This window comes from Arachis stenosperma, chromosome 6 (genome assembly GCF_014773155.1).
Source record: "Arachis stenosperma cultivar V10309 chromosome 6, arast.V10309.gnm1.PFL2, whole genome shotgun sequence".
In the NCBI taxonomy this organism is placed as follows: domain Eukaryota; kingdom Viridiplantae; phylum Streptophyta; class Magnoliopsida; order Fabales; family Fabaceae; genus Arachis; species Arachis stenosperma.
In genome coordinates this window covers 33,220,599-33,233,888 of record NC_080382.1, presented here as the reverse complement: position 1 = coordinate 33,233,888, position 13,290 = coordinate 33,220,599, and the positions used below count along the sequence as shown (strand labels likewise).

Here is a 13,290-nt window from a genome sequence, read left to right as displayed (position 1 = left end):
CCTCAACTTTTTCAAATGACACCTCAGCTTTTTCAAATGACTCTAAACGGAGACACTTAGAAGGGCTTATAGGGCTTATTTGTCTAATGGAAGATGGACAAAGGCCAATTTGACATTTTTTAAAAATTAGGGGCAGGTCGTCTAATTTTAAAAAGGAAAAGGACAGAGGCTGAAAAGGTTATTTCCTCTTTTTTAAAAGAACACTCTTTGGTGACCTCGAAATATATACAGAACCCTTCTCGAAACATTTTTTAAAAGAATAAAAAATATTAATCAACACTTGCACACCGAACACAATTGCATTAGAAAGAAATGCTCCATTAAAATAGCCGGAAAAACCATAAAAAAGAAATTTAATAAACCCTAACATATCTTCTAGTTGCAATTTACCACCTGAGGCTTGAGCAATCTTAATTTAAGTTTCACACACAACCCGGAGAATTGTAAACATGAACAGGGGCACTGTGATCTAGAAGGCTGGATCACCATAACCACCACCTCCACCTCTACGGTAACCACCTTCCCCGTAACCACCACCACCACCAAAACCTCCGCCACCACCTCGAGGTCCAGAAGGCCTATCATTTGCATAGCTCACCCTGATCACTCGACCATTTAGATCCTGACAAAACAGTGCATATCAGTAAGGGAAACCATTCTATTATGTCAAAATTTGGTACGAACAAGAAAGCATTCCAAGTTCCAACCTGCCCATCCATTGCAGTGAGTGCTGAGCTTGCAGACTCATCACTTGAGAAGTTGACAAATCCGAAACCTCTTGATCGTCCGGTGTCTCTATCAGTGACCACCCTTGCTGTAAACAAACAAAATCAGGAAAAAAAAATATCATCTCAGTATTCCAAACCAGAACAGTAACAGGCATAGTACACGTAAAAGCTCATCTCATCTTTATCGGAGTTTTAAGACTAACCAACCCAAGGAAACCCATTAATCTCACCATTTGAGGGAGAGCTCCGATCACTCATTCACTAGAAAAATTCAGAACTCTCGTAACAATTAAGCAAGTGATCAGAGATCCCCTGCCTGAATTGATTATAGCAAACATAATCGTAATGCATGTTAGGTTCCTAACGGAGTATCTAACTGTCAATGAAGTGCTGTGATGATACCAAAGCAAACTGGAAAACACATGACCAAAATTGTGCAATATAAATACCACAGGAGAAGGTGAACTCACCATCAACCACATCCCCAAAGCCAGAGAATGCATCCCGAAGAGACTGGTCATCAACTCCATATGAAAGGCCTAAAAACGCAAAATCCAGCATAAGTAATTAGGGTAAAAAAGAAATCAGTGAACAGATATGTAGTTTATCTTGATAACTACGTTTTCAACAATAGTTAAATACCCCCAATGAAAAGCCTGCTTGAGGACATGCAGCGAATATAATTGAGCATTGATGGAGCAGATGCTAATCTGCTTCCTGAAGCACTTTGTCTCAAGAAATTTCCAAGTTTGTTACACAATGCCATGATGATTGTTAACCAAGCTTCACGCCTTCAGCGTTCCCTAAACCACCATATAGACCCACTATTATTATTATCAATAATCACACTAGCTACAAGAACTGAATGAAAAATTATACCACGTTATTTATATATTATGATGACACACATAAGAACAAAACGCAAACACACAAATTCCATTTAACAGGTATGCCATCATATCATAGAAAACCATCTAATCAATAATCACACTTACTAAAACAACTGAATGGAAAATAATACCACGTTACCAGTTTAAACAAGACAGGAAAAAAGAGGGAAAATTTCAATTGTAAAATTAAGAATTTCCACAAACATTTAGCAGAGATAGAAAACTCAACAATATAACAGCAACTAAAGACTTGGTAAAAAGAAAACAATAAAATTTAAAAAAAATGAAAATAATGAAGTATAAACACACTGACGCAAAACAATGCCTGATGATCTTGCTGGACGGCGACGAAGACGATTCTCCTCTGACGCGACGAAGAAGGCGACGCTTCTGCCTCTGACGCGACGATTCTGCCTCTGACGCGACGATTCTGCCTCTGACGATAATCCTCAGGCGCGCGACGACGGCTCTGTGCTGACCTTGAGAGTGAGAGGGGAAAGCAGTGAGAGGGCGAAGGAATCTGTGAAAGGGTTTGAATTTTGCTGGTGCAGATAATCTGAGAAGAGAGGGAGTGACGGCAGTTATATTTAGGGTTTCCCAAAACTATATATACATAGACTAGAGTACCAAAAGTCCAAAACTGACGAAAATTTACGATTACAAAGAGTCACTTAAATATTTATGAAAATATATATTATAAAATTTAATTTAAAATTTAATATAAAATTTATCATTTTAATTTTTTTATGTTTGGTCTTATTTTAATTTATATTTAAATTATTTTTAATAATTTTAATTAAATTTTAAAAATTTAACTAAAATAAAAATATAAAATTATTAAATTTTGAATTATATATCATATTTAAAAATATTATACACTAAAAATTATTTGCAATAGAAAAATTAGAATTTTGGGAATATGAAAATTGAGGATTTTTGTATTTAGATTGAGACAAAAATTAAAATTTTATAAATAATTGAGAAAAGAATTTACGTTAAATTAATTCGGGTCCATTTTTCTACTAAATTGATAAGAATATAATAAAAAAATAGAGTAATAAAATTCAGGCTGGGTACATCTAATTTATTTGAGTATATTTTAATTAGATTTTTGTTAAGTTTAATTACTATATCGGTCTCTATAATTTTATCAAACTATATTTTTTTCTTTTTAATTAGATCTTTATATCATATCAAATTTTGTAACTAAGTCCCTATCGTGACAAAAATATTGAAATTAACAAAATATTTTATTAAACTATACAGAATATTCAGTCAAGTGTTAGGCATATTTGTTTTGTTTAATAGAATATTATGTTAATTCTAACATTTTTGTTACGGCAAGGACTTAATTACAAAATCTGAAATGGTATAGGGACTCAATTGAAAAGAAAAAAAATATTGGGACCTAATTAAAAATTCAATAAAACTATAAGGACCGACATAGTAATTAAATCTTTTGTTATAACGTTACCGTAAATGTTACAATGTTAATTTAATGGAAGTTTAATGGATTATATAAGCGGCACCATTTCACTCATCGTTTTTCAAAAGGATATGGTATTTATAAGAACTGAGTTTAATTAATTGTTTAATTAAATAATTAATATTGTCCAAAATAGGATCCGAAAATTTAGAATGAGAATTTGAGAATTTAAATATGATTTTTGGACTCAATAGATTTTTCTGAGTTAGAAAATGTATTTTTTGCGAAAAAATCGAGAAAAATCGCGAACTGACAGCTGAACCGATCGAACCGGTTTAAATCTGCCGGGTACTGTGCGAAAAAAATTTAAAACAATAAAAAATCTAAAAAATATATTAGAAATGAAAAACCGGGTGTTAATTTTAAAGGTTTGACCTAAAGTTGGGTCAAACGGACTAAAAACGCTAACGGATTGGACTGGACCCAAGTTGAGCCCAAACCCAATATATATAAACACCCAATTTGACCCATTTCAACATCATAAAACACATGAACACAACCCTAGCAGCTGCATTGAGGAAGAGAGACTACACTATTCATCATCTTCTTCAATTGCTTGTAACTTGAGCTACAGAGCTCCGATCGTCGCACCGTTTGTGGCCACGCGTTCCTCGTGAAGAGCTCTACAAAATCTATCCAAAAAATGGTGAGGTAATCACTAAATTCTTCTCATTTCTTCTCTCCAAAATTTTGAAATTTTTGGGTTATGTATTAAGTGAATTTTTGTGATTTTGAGTGTTTAGGTGCACTCTAGCCTTTGATTGACATTGGAATTGGCTTCTAAAACTGTTGGGTAAGGTAAGAGGTCTTGAACTCTTGTGAAAATTTAATTATGATGAACCCTAGGTTGATTAGTTATGATTTATGTGTATTATAGCTTGAGGTTGTGATTATTGGCAATTATTGGAGCTTGTTGGAGTTAAATTGGTGGCTTGCTTGTGGTTGGAAGTTTAGCTTGTGTTCAATTGGGGTTTTGGTTCATATTGGGAATCGGCTAAGGTATGGTTTCGGTTTCCTCTCTGTAATATATAATATTCATGGACACTTAGGCTAGTGACCCATAGGATAGGATGGGATTGTATTGGTTGTTTGGTTTGTTGAGATATGATGAATGATGAATGATGAATTGATGAGCTTTGGATATGTTGATGGAAATGTTGTATGATGATAAATTGCAATGTTGATGTTGGTAGCTTGATATTGGAGATTGAGATTGATATCGATTATAATGATGGTTGGTAAGGGTGAAATGATATTTGATTAATGTGTTGGTGGAAATATGAATGTATTACCATGTATTTGATAATGAAAATTGATGATCTCATAAGATGGAGGGGTGAATTGAGGTATGGCAAACGGTAAGATTTGATGTGGGATGGAGTTAATGTGGTTTTGGTTGGTTTGAGTTGTGTAAATTGGGAATTTGGTAATTTGTGAACTTTTGTTAAAATGAAAATTTTGGTGAACTTCCATGAATCATATCTTGAGCTACCTTACTTGAAATTCAATTATTTTTATACCAAATTAAAGATGATTGAACAAGCTTTAAAATGGTTTAAGTTTTGTGAAAATCCGGTTTTGGTAGAGGAAGATATGATTGTGGAAAGTTTGGTGTCAAAATCGGAAATTCTGCAATGTTGCAGAATTTTGTGATTTCTGGTTTGTGTGCACACGCACAGCCTTGTGCACACATACACCCCTATGATTTTCGAACCTGTGCGCACGCACAGCTTTAGGCGTACGAACACACAGGGAAGACCTTCTGTTTAGAGCGCTAGCACAACCTGTGCGAGCGAACATAGTTGTGAAATTTTGTGCTTGTGCGTACGCACACCTCTATGCGTACACACACGTTTTAAAAATCTCTTTGGGCGTGCGCACGCACATGCGCTGTTTTACAACTTAAACTTTGTTTTTAAACTATTTCACCTTCCCAACAAGTTTGTATACTTCTGTGACACCTAATTAAGACTCTTGGGCTTAATATCGAACATTAAAACATGGGAAAGATCCTAGGAGATTGAATTTGGTATTAATTTGAAAAGTTAGAGGATGAAGGCTTAGGTTTCTGGTGTACTGAGGATGGGTATGGTGGAATGAGAAGGGAGAAAGATTCCTGAATCGAGAAACTGATGAACTAATGAGTTCGGAATAGAAATATGAATTGCCAGTAGTTGAGATGAGTCGAGGACTCGGAAGGGAAATGTTGAATTGACCATAGTTGAGATGAGTCGAGGACTCGAAATTGAAATGTTGAATTGACAGTGGTTGAGATGAGTCGAGGACTCGAATTGAAATGATGGATCCATAATATACTAAAAATATTTTCTGAAAACCACTGAACTACTATTTTATACTGAGATTGTTGAGACGCTATGCACCTGACAGGGACGGTGGTTAATCCCGCCTATCGTGGTAGCGGCGGCGGCGTAAAGATGGTGGTTAATCCCGATTATGTTAAGATGTGAGGTCTGTGGCAAGAGTATCCCGCTCGCATCCCTTCGGATCAAATGAGTGTACAGGCACAAAATCCTGGACGGTGTTCTGAGCACCATATCTCGGGGGTTCCCAATGATGATTCCGAAGGGCGACATCTCCTTGGAGATGTGTCGATTTGGCAGTTGAACCGACAATTTGATATCACAGCCAGTAGGATAGGCATTCATCATGTGCATCTTCTATATGTTTGTTTGCTTTGTCGACTTGTAATTGCTTGCCTAATTGTATAGCATGCCTAATTGCTTACTTGAATTACTTGCCTTACATGCCAATACTTGTGTTTTAATTGCATTGAAATTATCTGTGTTTTCTACTGGGATTGAGGAGGTTCGAAAGGCGATGGTAATGGGATCACATGGATGATAGGTTGGTAAAGGCTGTGGGACAGCGGAGAACTGTTAGACTAAAAAACCCTCTAAGTTAAATTACCCTTTTATTATGTTATAGTTTTAAATTGATGCTTTACCGTTTTAGTTATGCTTTAAGATGAATCTTGTGATGGATATGAAGTTATAGGATTGCCTTTGGCGTCCCGGGGTCTTATCTTACATCACTGGGCACTGTTACCATATTGAGAACCTCCGGTTCTTATACCATATTTCTGTTGTTCTTTTCAGATGTAGGTCACAACCCACCTCGGTGAGTTATTTTGGTGGTGACAGAGCGGAGGATCTTCATTCTGTTTTGGATGTCTTTTGTTTATTTTGTATATGTCTCTCATCTTTTGTATTTTACTTTTGCCTAGAGGCATTACTTTGAGAGAAAAACTTGTATAAGTTGTTTTTAACTTTCAACTTCTGTATGATCTGTATATAACTAGCCGGCTTAAACTCCGCGAGCCATGGCTAGATTCTTATACTATTATACTCTTATCTTTTGTTATATTATATCTATATTTTGTGCTTTAAGTTAGTAGCTTTGTGAGTATGTTTTGCGCTTTTTAAATCCTATTTTTGAGCTATATCCTTCATCGGGCTTCTAGATAATATTAATTCTTTTTATATATTATATGTATGAGCTTAGAAATATTGTAACCTTTGATTAACCTTTACTTTACGACGCGAGGTAAAGCTTAGGCTAATTAGGGTGTTACAGTATTTCCTTACTGATATCAGTATCATTTCAAAGATGATATCCAATGCAAATTTCAATTTTAAATCATTTCATTTTATTTACTGTAGAAGCTAAAAGTGATACCCAAAATTAACCTCATTAGAGTTCACTCTTAAATTCTAACTCTACCACATTCTCGTTCTCCAATCCTCTTCACCACCCCCAATTTCTCAATCTCTCTTTGATTACCAAACTCCGGTGAATGGATTTGCAGCCGACGAGTGTGATGTTGCGTGGCGGTTCCAGAACAAGAAGAGGAAATCGTGGTGGAAGGAAGTATTGCAACTTCTGGCTGATGGCATTCAGATACCAATGCACGGTGGAACCCTCACCCCATTCCACTCTTTCAATGTTGCTTCCACAGTCTTTGATTTTGCTTCCTCTGGTGGTTCTTTATCTTCATTCCAATGAGGTTGCGGTACTCTGTCATCGAGACCTTGTGCAGCACTGGGAAGTCAGAGGCTAAAGCAAGGTGTTCTGGCGGTGTCGGGATCGGCGGGAGAGTTGAAGATGTTGCTAACGAGGAATAGGACGATGCTGATGAGGTGGTCGCGAAAGCTGCCGATGGCATAGATGGCATCATAGATTTCATAGGTGTCACTAGTAAGGAACTTGGCGTTCCAGGTAGGGTTGTGGCTGCCGACCTTGTCGACTCGGGTTCGAGCTTGGTGGAGGAGTCGATCCATGTGAGGGCGTAGGTTTGGAGCCTCCACGTGGAGACAGATCAAGTTGATCTCCAATATTTGCTCTTGCATCTTCGCCGACGACACCATGGAAATAATGGGAGCCATCTGAGCATAACGCCATGGAAATAATGGACCTAGTGCATGGCCATTGTAACACCCTATCACATTAAGCTTCACCCTATAGCCGTGAAGCAAAGGCGATAAAGCATTACGACAGTTCTAAAGCTCCATACAATAATATATAATCAGGAAATAGTATAACTAGAAGCCCGATGAAAGGAACAAATGATCAAAAAACTTAGAATAGAGATATTGATAAACCCTAATTTTAGGGTTTATCTTGTGTTAAATTTGGAGGGTTTCATTAATTCTTTTCACACTTATTCATATAAATTACATATTTTTATGATTTTTTTCCTAATTGTGTCTTATAGTTCAAAACATGCTTCTTAGGACCAGAAAAAATGCTAATTTTTAATCCTCTTCTATTACCATTCGATGCCGTGATGCGTTTGTTAAGTGATTTCAGGATCTATAGGACAAGAATGGCTTAGAGGATGGAAAGGAAGCATGTAAAAGTGGAAGAAACATGAAGAATAGAAGTTTTGAAAAGCTGGTTCTCGCGCATACACGTGACATCTACAAAGTTCGACTTACACGTACGCGTGGCTCGCGCATACACATAACATGCAGCGCGTGAACTCATTAAAATTGCACGTGCCAGTGATTTCTGGACCTTTCTTGGGCCCAATTCAAACTAATTCTGAAGGGAGAAAGGCCAAGAATTGGAGGGGGAAGGAAGGCAACCAAGCATACACACATGAGGACTTAATTTAGCTAATTTTGGCTCTTAGTTCTTCTAGAGAGAAAAATTCGTACTTCTCTCTAAGTTTTAGTGCTCTTTGATTGTCTTTTGCTTTAATTTCTGAATTGGAGCTTGTTAGTTCTAGTTTTATTGTCTTAATTTTAGTTTCTCTAGTTCTAATTTTGCTTAATTTCTTTGCTAGTGTTATATTCTTTTCCTTAGTTTTCTCTTATTTCTCATTTTGTGAACCTTGTTAATTTTGAATTCTCATTAATACATTGAGGTTTTTATGTGTCATAGTTTTAGCTGAGTTGCTATTGTTGATAATTGTTAGTTAGTAGTTTTAATTTCTATTTACTTTTGCAATTTAGTTATGTCTTTGACTATTGCACATCAAATGTTTGACAAAATATTTTCATTAGTTATGGAGTAGTTTCTTATACTCTTGGTCTAGGTTAAGGGAATTAAGTGACCTTGAGTCATTGGGTCTAATTGAAATGGTGATTTAGGAACCACTGTTGGTCAATTTGATACTCATTAACACTAGTCTACTACTAAGTTAATTAGTAGCTAGGTTGGGACTTATGGATTGATGTTGATCAAGTCTATTTGACATACTTCAAACATAGAAGTAGACTTGATGGGGTTGGTCCCTCATGATTGTCAATATATGGTTATTGGACAAGGATAGTGATCTCAATTCCTATGCCTTAGCTAAGAGTTCTTTTGCAATTCATATTTGAAAATTCAAAATCTAATTACTCAATTCTTGCTTTAGTTAGTTTTAGTTGCTTAATTAGTTCTAGAATAGAATTAGATTCATATATTGTCTTGTTAGATTGCTAATTACTTAGATATTGCTTTAATTATCTTGATTAATATTATGTAATTAATGAAACATAAACATTAATATTTTATTAAGCATTATTTATATACATTATACTTAAAATTCAAATGCATAGAAAAAAAACTTAACAAAAAGTTTTTTTTATTATTTTATGACATAAGTACTTAGAAAAACAATAAACCCGATTATTAAACTTTTTCATCGTTGATTAAATGACTAATGTTTTCTTCAGGATCCTCAAAGAAATCAGATACTTCAGAATGAGTGGTGTAATTTTTAACAACATCTTTTGAAACAAAATTTGTCTCCTTTTTTGTCATCTTTCTTTAAAAATTCTTGATAAAGATCAATTAAATGTCTTAGGGTACGACAAGTGTGGGACCAATGACCTTTTTCATTACAACGAAAATATTTATCCCACATCTAGTGAAATTGTTTCTTGGAAAATTTTTCTTCTTACCAAAGTTTTATTATTTACCTCTTATAGCGTTATGATTTACCGTATTTGCTTCAAAAATGGGGCAGTCCCAGCTGAGCACGCTTCATGATTTTTTAAGAGTAATTCATTGTTTTGTTCAGCAACAAAAAAGTAAGAAATTATATCGGAATATTTTTTAAATTATTTTTCTCAATACTGCTGCTGCAGGAGCACATTCAAGGTATGGAAGGTCGAGAAAATTTTTTCTATATTATTATCAATTATCTTTTTTCCACATAATTTCATTCATGAGGTCATTCAAAACATTGCTGAATTCTATTTATTTATGGATTTAAAATCCTGTAAACACAAATGTGTCCATTCATATCGGGCATGAGAAAATATCACTATCTTTTAATGATTATACCTTTCTTTAATGTTCTTTCACATATCTTTAGAATATTTTAATGTGAGATATTCGTTTTTCAATCCTTCATCATTGACGAAGAAAGATCATGACTTTAGTTTTATTCTTTTTGAATGCTTTATTGTCAGCATTAATGGTATCTCCAAGATCCATTAAATCAAGATAAATTTTAGTATCTAATATCCATAATAAGTAATTCTATCTATATATATTAAGAGTATTAAATTTAAAATGAGAGAGTTTTGACATAATAATATAAATTTATTAGATGTGTCTTTCTGAATTTTAATCAAAACTTCATGCTGATAATGTACTGTAAGATAAAAAATAAGAAAAAAATAGATATAAAATAAAAAAGTTTAAATAAAAAACTCTAGTATTAATATTCTCTAATATAAGTATCTCAATATAATTGAGATAATCCATATGTTTCTCAATAATATATTCACTCTTTCATGCATATATTATTCTTGAGAGTACAAATATATGTTTTTTTATATTGTGTTTTCTGTACTTGTGGATCATACCATATGACCCTATGACCTTATTTATACTTGTACAAATTTATCTTTTTTTCTATTTTTACTAAACTTAAGTCTTCCATGAGAATCGTATATTATAAAAATATGATTTAAAACTCAATGTGAAATTATCACTAATTTTTGGTTTCATTTCAATTTAACAACGTTACATAACAAAGTTGCAATGTTCAGTTAATGAATTTAATAGATATACAAATGGCATCATTTTACTAGTCTTTTTTTAAAATGATATGTTATTTTTTTACTAATACTAATATCATTTCAAAGATTGTATTCAATGCAAATTTTAATTTCAAATTAATTCAGTTACTGTAAAAGTCAAAACTAATACCCAAAAAATATCCTTTTGGAGTTGCTCTTATGCTGCTCATTCTTTGAAGACTTGTGCTTCCCAAGTTTCATTGAATGGTTGAAAGGGTCATGGCCAATTTAATGGGCACCGTATTCGATGGTCCCAAAACGTTTGGACCATTAAATGGTTTCATAACAAAACATATTTTTTAAGTTTTTTTAACAACTGTTACATATTCCTTTAACTAATTTTAATTACAAATTAATCCCATATATTTTATTTAATTATAAAAACTGTTTTTTATTTTATAAATTATTATTTTATCAATCATCTATTATGTTTATTAACAATCAAAAACAAAAATAATATCGAATTAGATCTTCCATTGATCGTAATAAAGCTTTTAGCCATTCCAATGGATTAAAAGTTTATATTTGATCCGTGACGTTCGTAATGAACCATTAAATTGTGTTTCCTTGAAAACCAATCGATTGGATTATCAAAACAATCGATTGAATTATAACTCAATCGATTCGATTACAGTTTATCACAAAACAACCGATTGAAACTTGCAAGGCAGCATGATTTTTGCATAAATAAATCGATTGATCATATGACCCAATCGATTGAACGATGAATAAAAAGTGGATTTTTGTAATTCAATCGATTATTTATACTCTCCAATGGATTGAATGCTTGAAAACAACCTGAGGTCTCGCAATTCAATCGATTGGTTTTGTTACTCAATTAATTGAATTCACGAAAACAATATGGATTTGCCAAATTCTGCAACCTCCCTCATTGCGCTTATCCTGTCTCACAACAATTTGACCGGCCAGATTCCACAATGTTTGGGATCCTTTCCTTCGCTCCTGGTTTTGGATTTGTAAATCAACAACTTTTATGGAAGCATACCTGGAAACTTCTCCAAGAATAATGATTTTGAGACTATAAAGTTGAATGGCAACCAATTAGAGGGACCAATACCACAATCTTTGGCTCATTGCACAAATCTGAAAGTTCTAGACCTGAGTGACAATAACATAGAAGATGTATTTCCCAGTAGGCTAGAAGCTCTTCAGGAATTACAGGTACTCAGTTTACGAAATAACAAATTTCATGGTACCGTCACTTGTTTGAGTAGGAAGCACCCATTTCCAAAGTTGAGAATTTTTTATGTGTCTAATAACAAGTTTAGTGGCCCTTTGCCAATGCAATACTTTCAAGAGTTTCAAGGTATGATGGCCCGGAATGATAATACTCAAACTGGTGGTTTGAAGTATATGGATACCAATGCTAGTACGACTAGTGTACCATATAATGAATCTGTTGTGATCATTATGAAAGGTCAATTGATAGAAATGTCAAGGATATTAACTATTTTCACAACCATAGACTTGTCAAATAACTTGTTTGAAGGAGAAATCCCACAAATTCTTGGAGAATTGAATTCTCTCAAAGGGCTTTACCTTTCACACAACAGAATCAGTGGTATGATTCCACAAACTTTGGGAAATTTGACAAGTTTGGAATGGTTAGACCTCTCACGGAACCAATTGAAAGGTGAGATACCTTTGTCTTTGACAAATTTGAATTTTTTGTCTGTCTTGAACCTTTCTAAAAATCAGCTGGAGGGAAAGATACCAACACTAAAACAGTTCAATACATTCCAAAATGATTCTTACATAGGAAATCCAATGCTATGTGGATTCCCTTTGTCAAAGTCATGCGTCAATGATGAAGAACGGTTACCTTCAGTATTTCCTGAGCCAAAAGAGTCATTATTTGGATGGAAGACAGTAGCAGTGGGATATGGATGTAGAGTGGTATTTGGGATGTTCCTTGGAAGGTTGTTTATCTTCACTCGGAAACCATTGTGGCTTGTGAGATTTGTTTGTGGATATGTCTAACAGAACAATCAGAGGAGATTAGAAGCCATGCAAAGCTTCATGTGTTTTCCTTTTTTTTTTTTGTCATGTGAATTTTCTATTTGTGGAATAAAGCTTGTTGGATATCAAGCTTATGATTTATCCATGCTTATATCATTATGGATTCCTCAAGATGTACCACCACTCTTGCAATGAAATGAAAAGCCTTGTATGAATGTCAAGAATGAAATGAATTGAGTTATTTGGTAAAGAAACTCAATTCCTCTGTTTATGTAGCGTGTGTCCGAGAGTGAGAGAAAAATGTACTATGATATTATATTATATGAGTGGTTTATGGCAGTGATATTGATATTGAAGATAATTAACTCATGAAAGTGTGTTTTTTATGATTAACTCATTTTGTGCTTTTATTAATATACTTTAACCTATAAATCAATCTAAAATAATCGAAATAGTTTTAAGAAAGATAGTAGTATACATCTTACCGCATTTGGTAAAAATAATATGAGAAGAAACTGGACTATGAAAAGTAAGAAAATTTCTTTCATGAACAGTGGAATTGAGTGAAATGTAAATATTATAGTTAAATTGTGAAGTGCATTGCAGATGCTTTTATTTTTTTCTAAAATAAAAAAATCATGCGCATCTTTTATGCTTCCTTAAAAAGT

The 13,290-nt window shown here is 33.8% G+C and overlaps 1 protein-coding gene and 1 pseudogene across 3 annotated transcripts; one reads left to right on the top strand and one right to left on the bottom strand.

Moving 5' to 3' along the window:
* Positions 1-269: 269 nt before the first annotated feature.
* Positions 270-2,218, bottom strand: LOC130936646 (glycine-rich RNA-binding protein 2, mitochondrial-like). 3 transcript variants are annotated; one of them, XM_057866757.1, is made up of 5 exons: positions 1,928-2,218; positions 1,371-1,531; positions 1,199-1,267; positions 708-814; positions 270-622 (listed from the first exon to the last, which is right to left on the bottom strand). In XM_057866757.1, the coding sequence occupies exons 2-5, from the start codon at positions 1,492-1,494 to the stop codon at positions 470-472; spliced, it is 453 nt and encodes a 150-aa protein (XP_057722740.1). In that variant the 5' UTR covers positions 1,495-1,531; positions 1,928-2,218; the 3' UTR covers positions 270-469. The 3 variants fall into 3 exon arrangements, with proteins under 3 accessions (XP_057722740.1, XP_057722739.1, XP_057722741.1); XM_057866756.1 differs by having other exon boundaries at positions 1,932-2,217; XM_057866758.1 differs by having other exon boundaries at positions 1,944-2,217.
* A 9,285-nt stretch (positions 2,219-11,503) lies between these two features.
* LOC130933954 (receptor-like protein 33) lies at positions 11,504-12,643 on the top strand (annotated as a pseudogene).
* Positions 12,644-13,290: the final 647 nt, after the last annotated feature.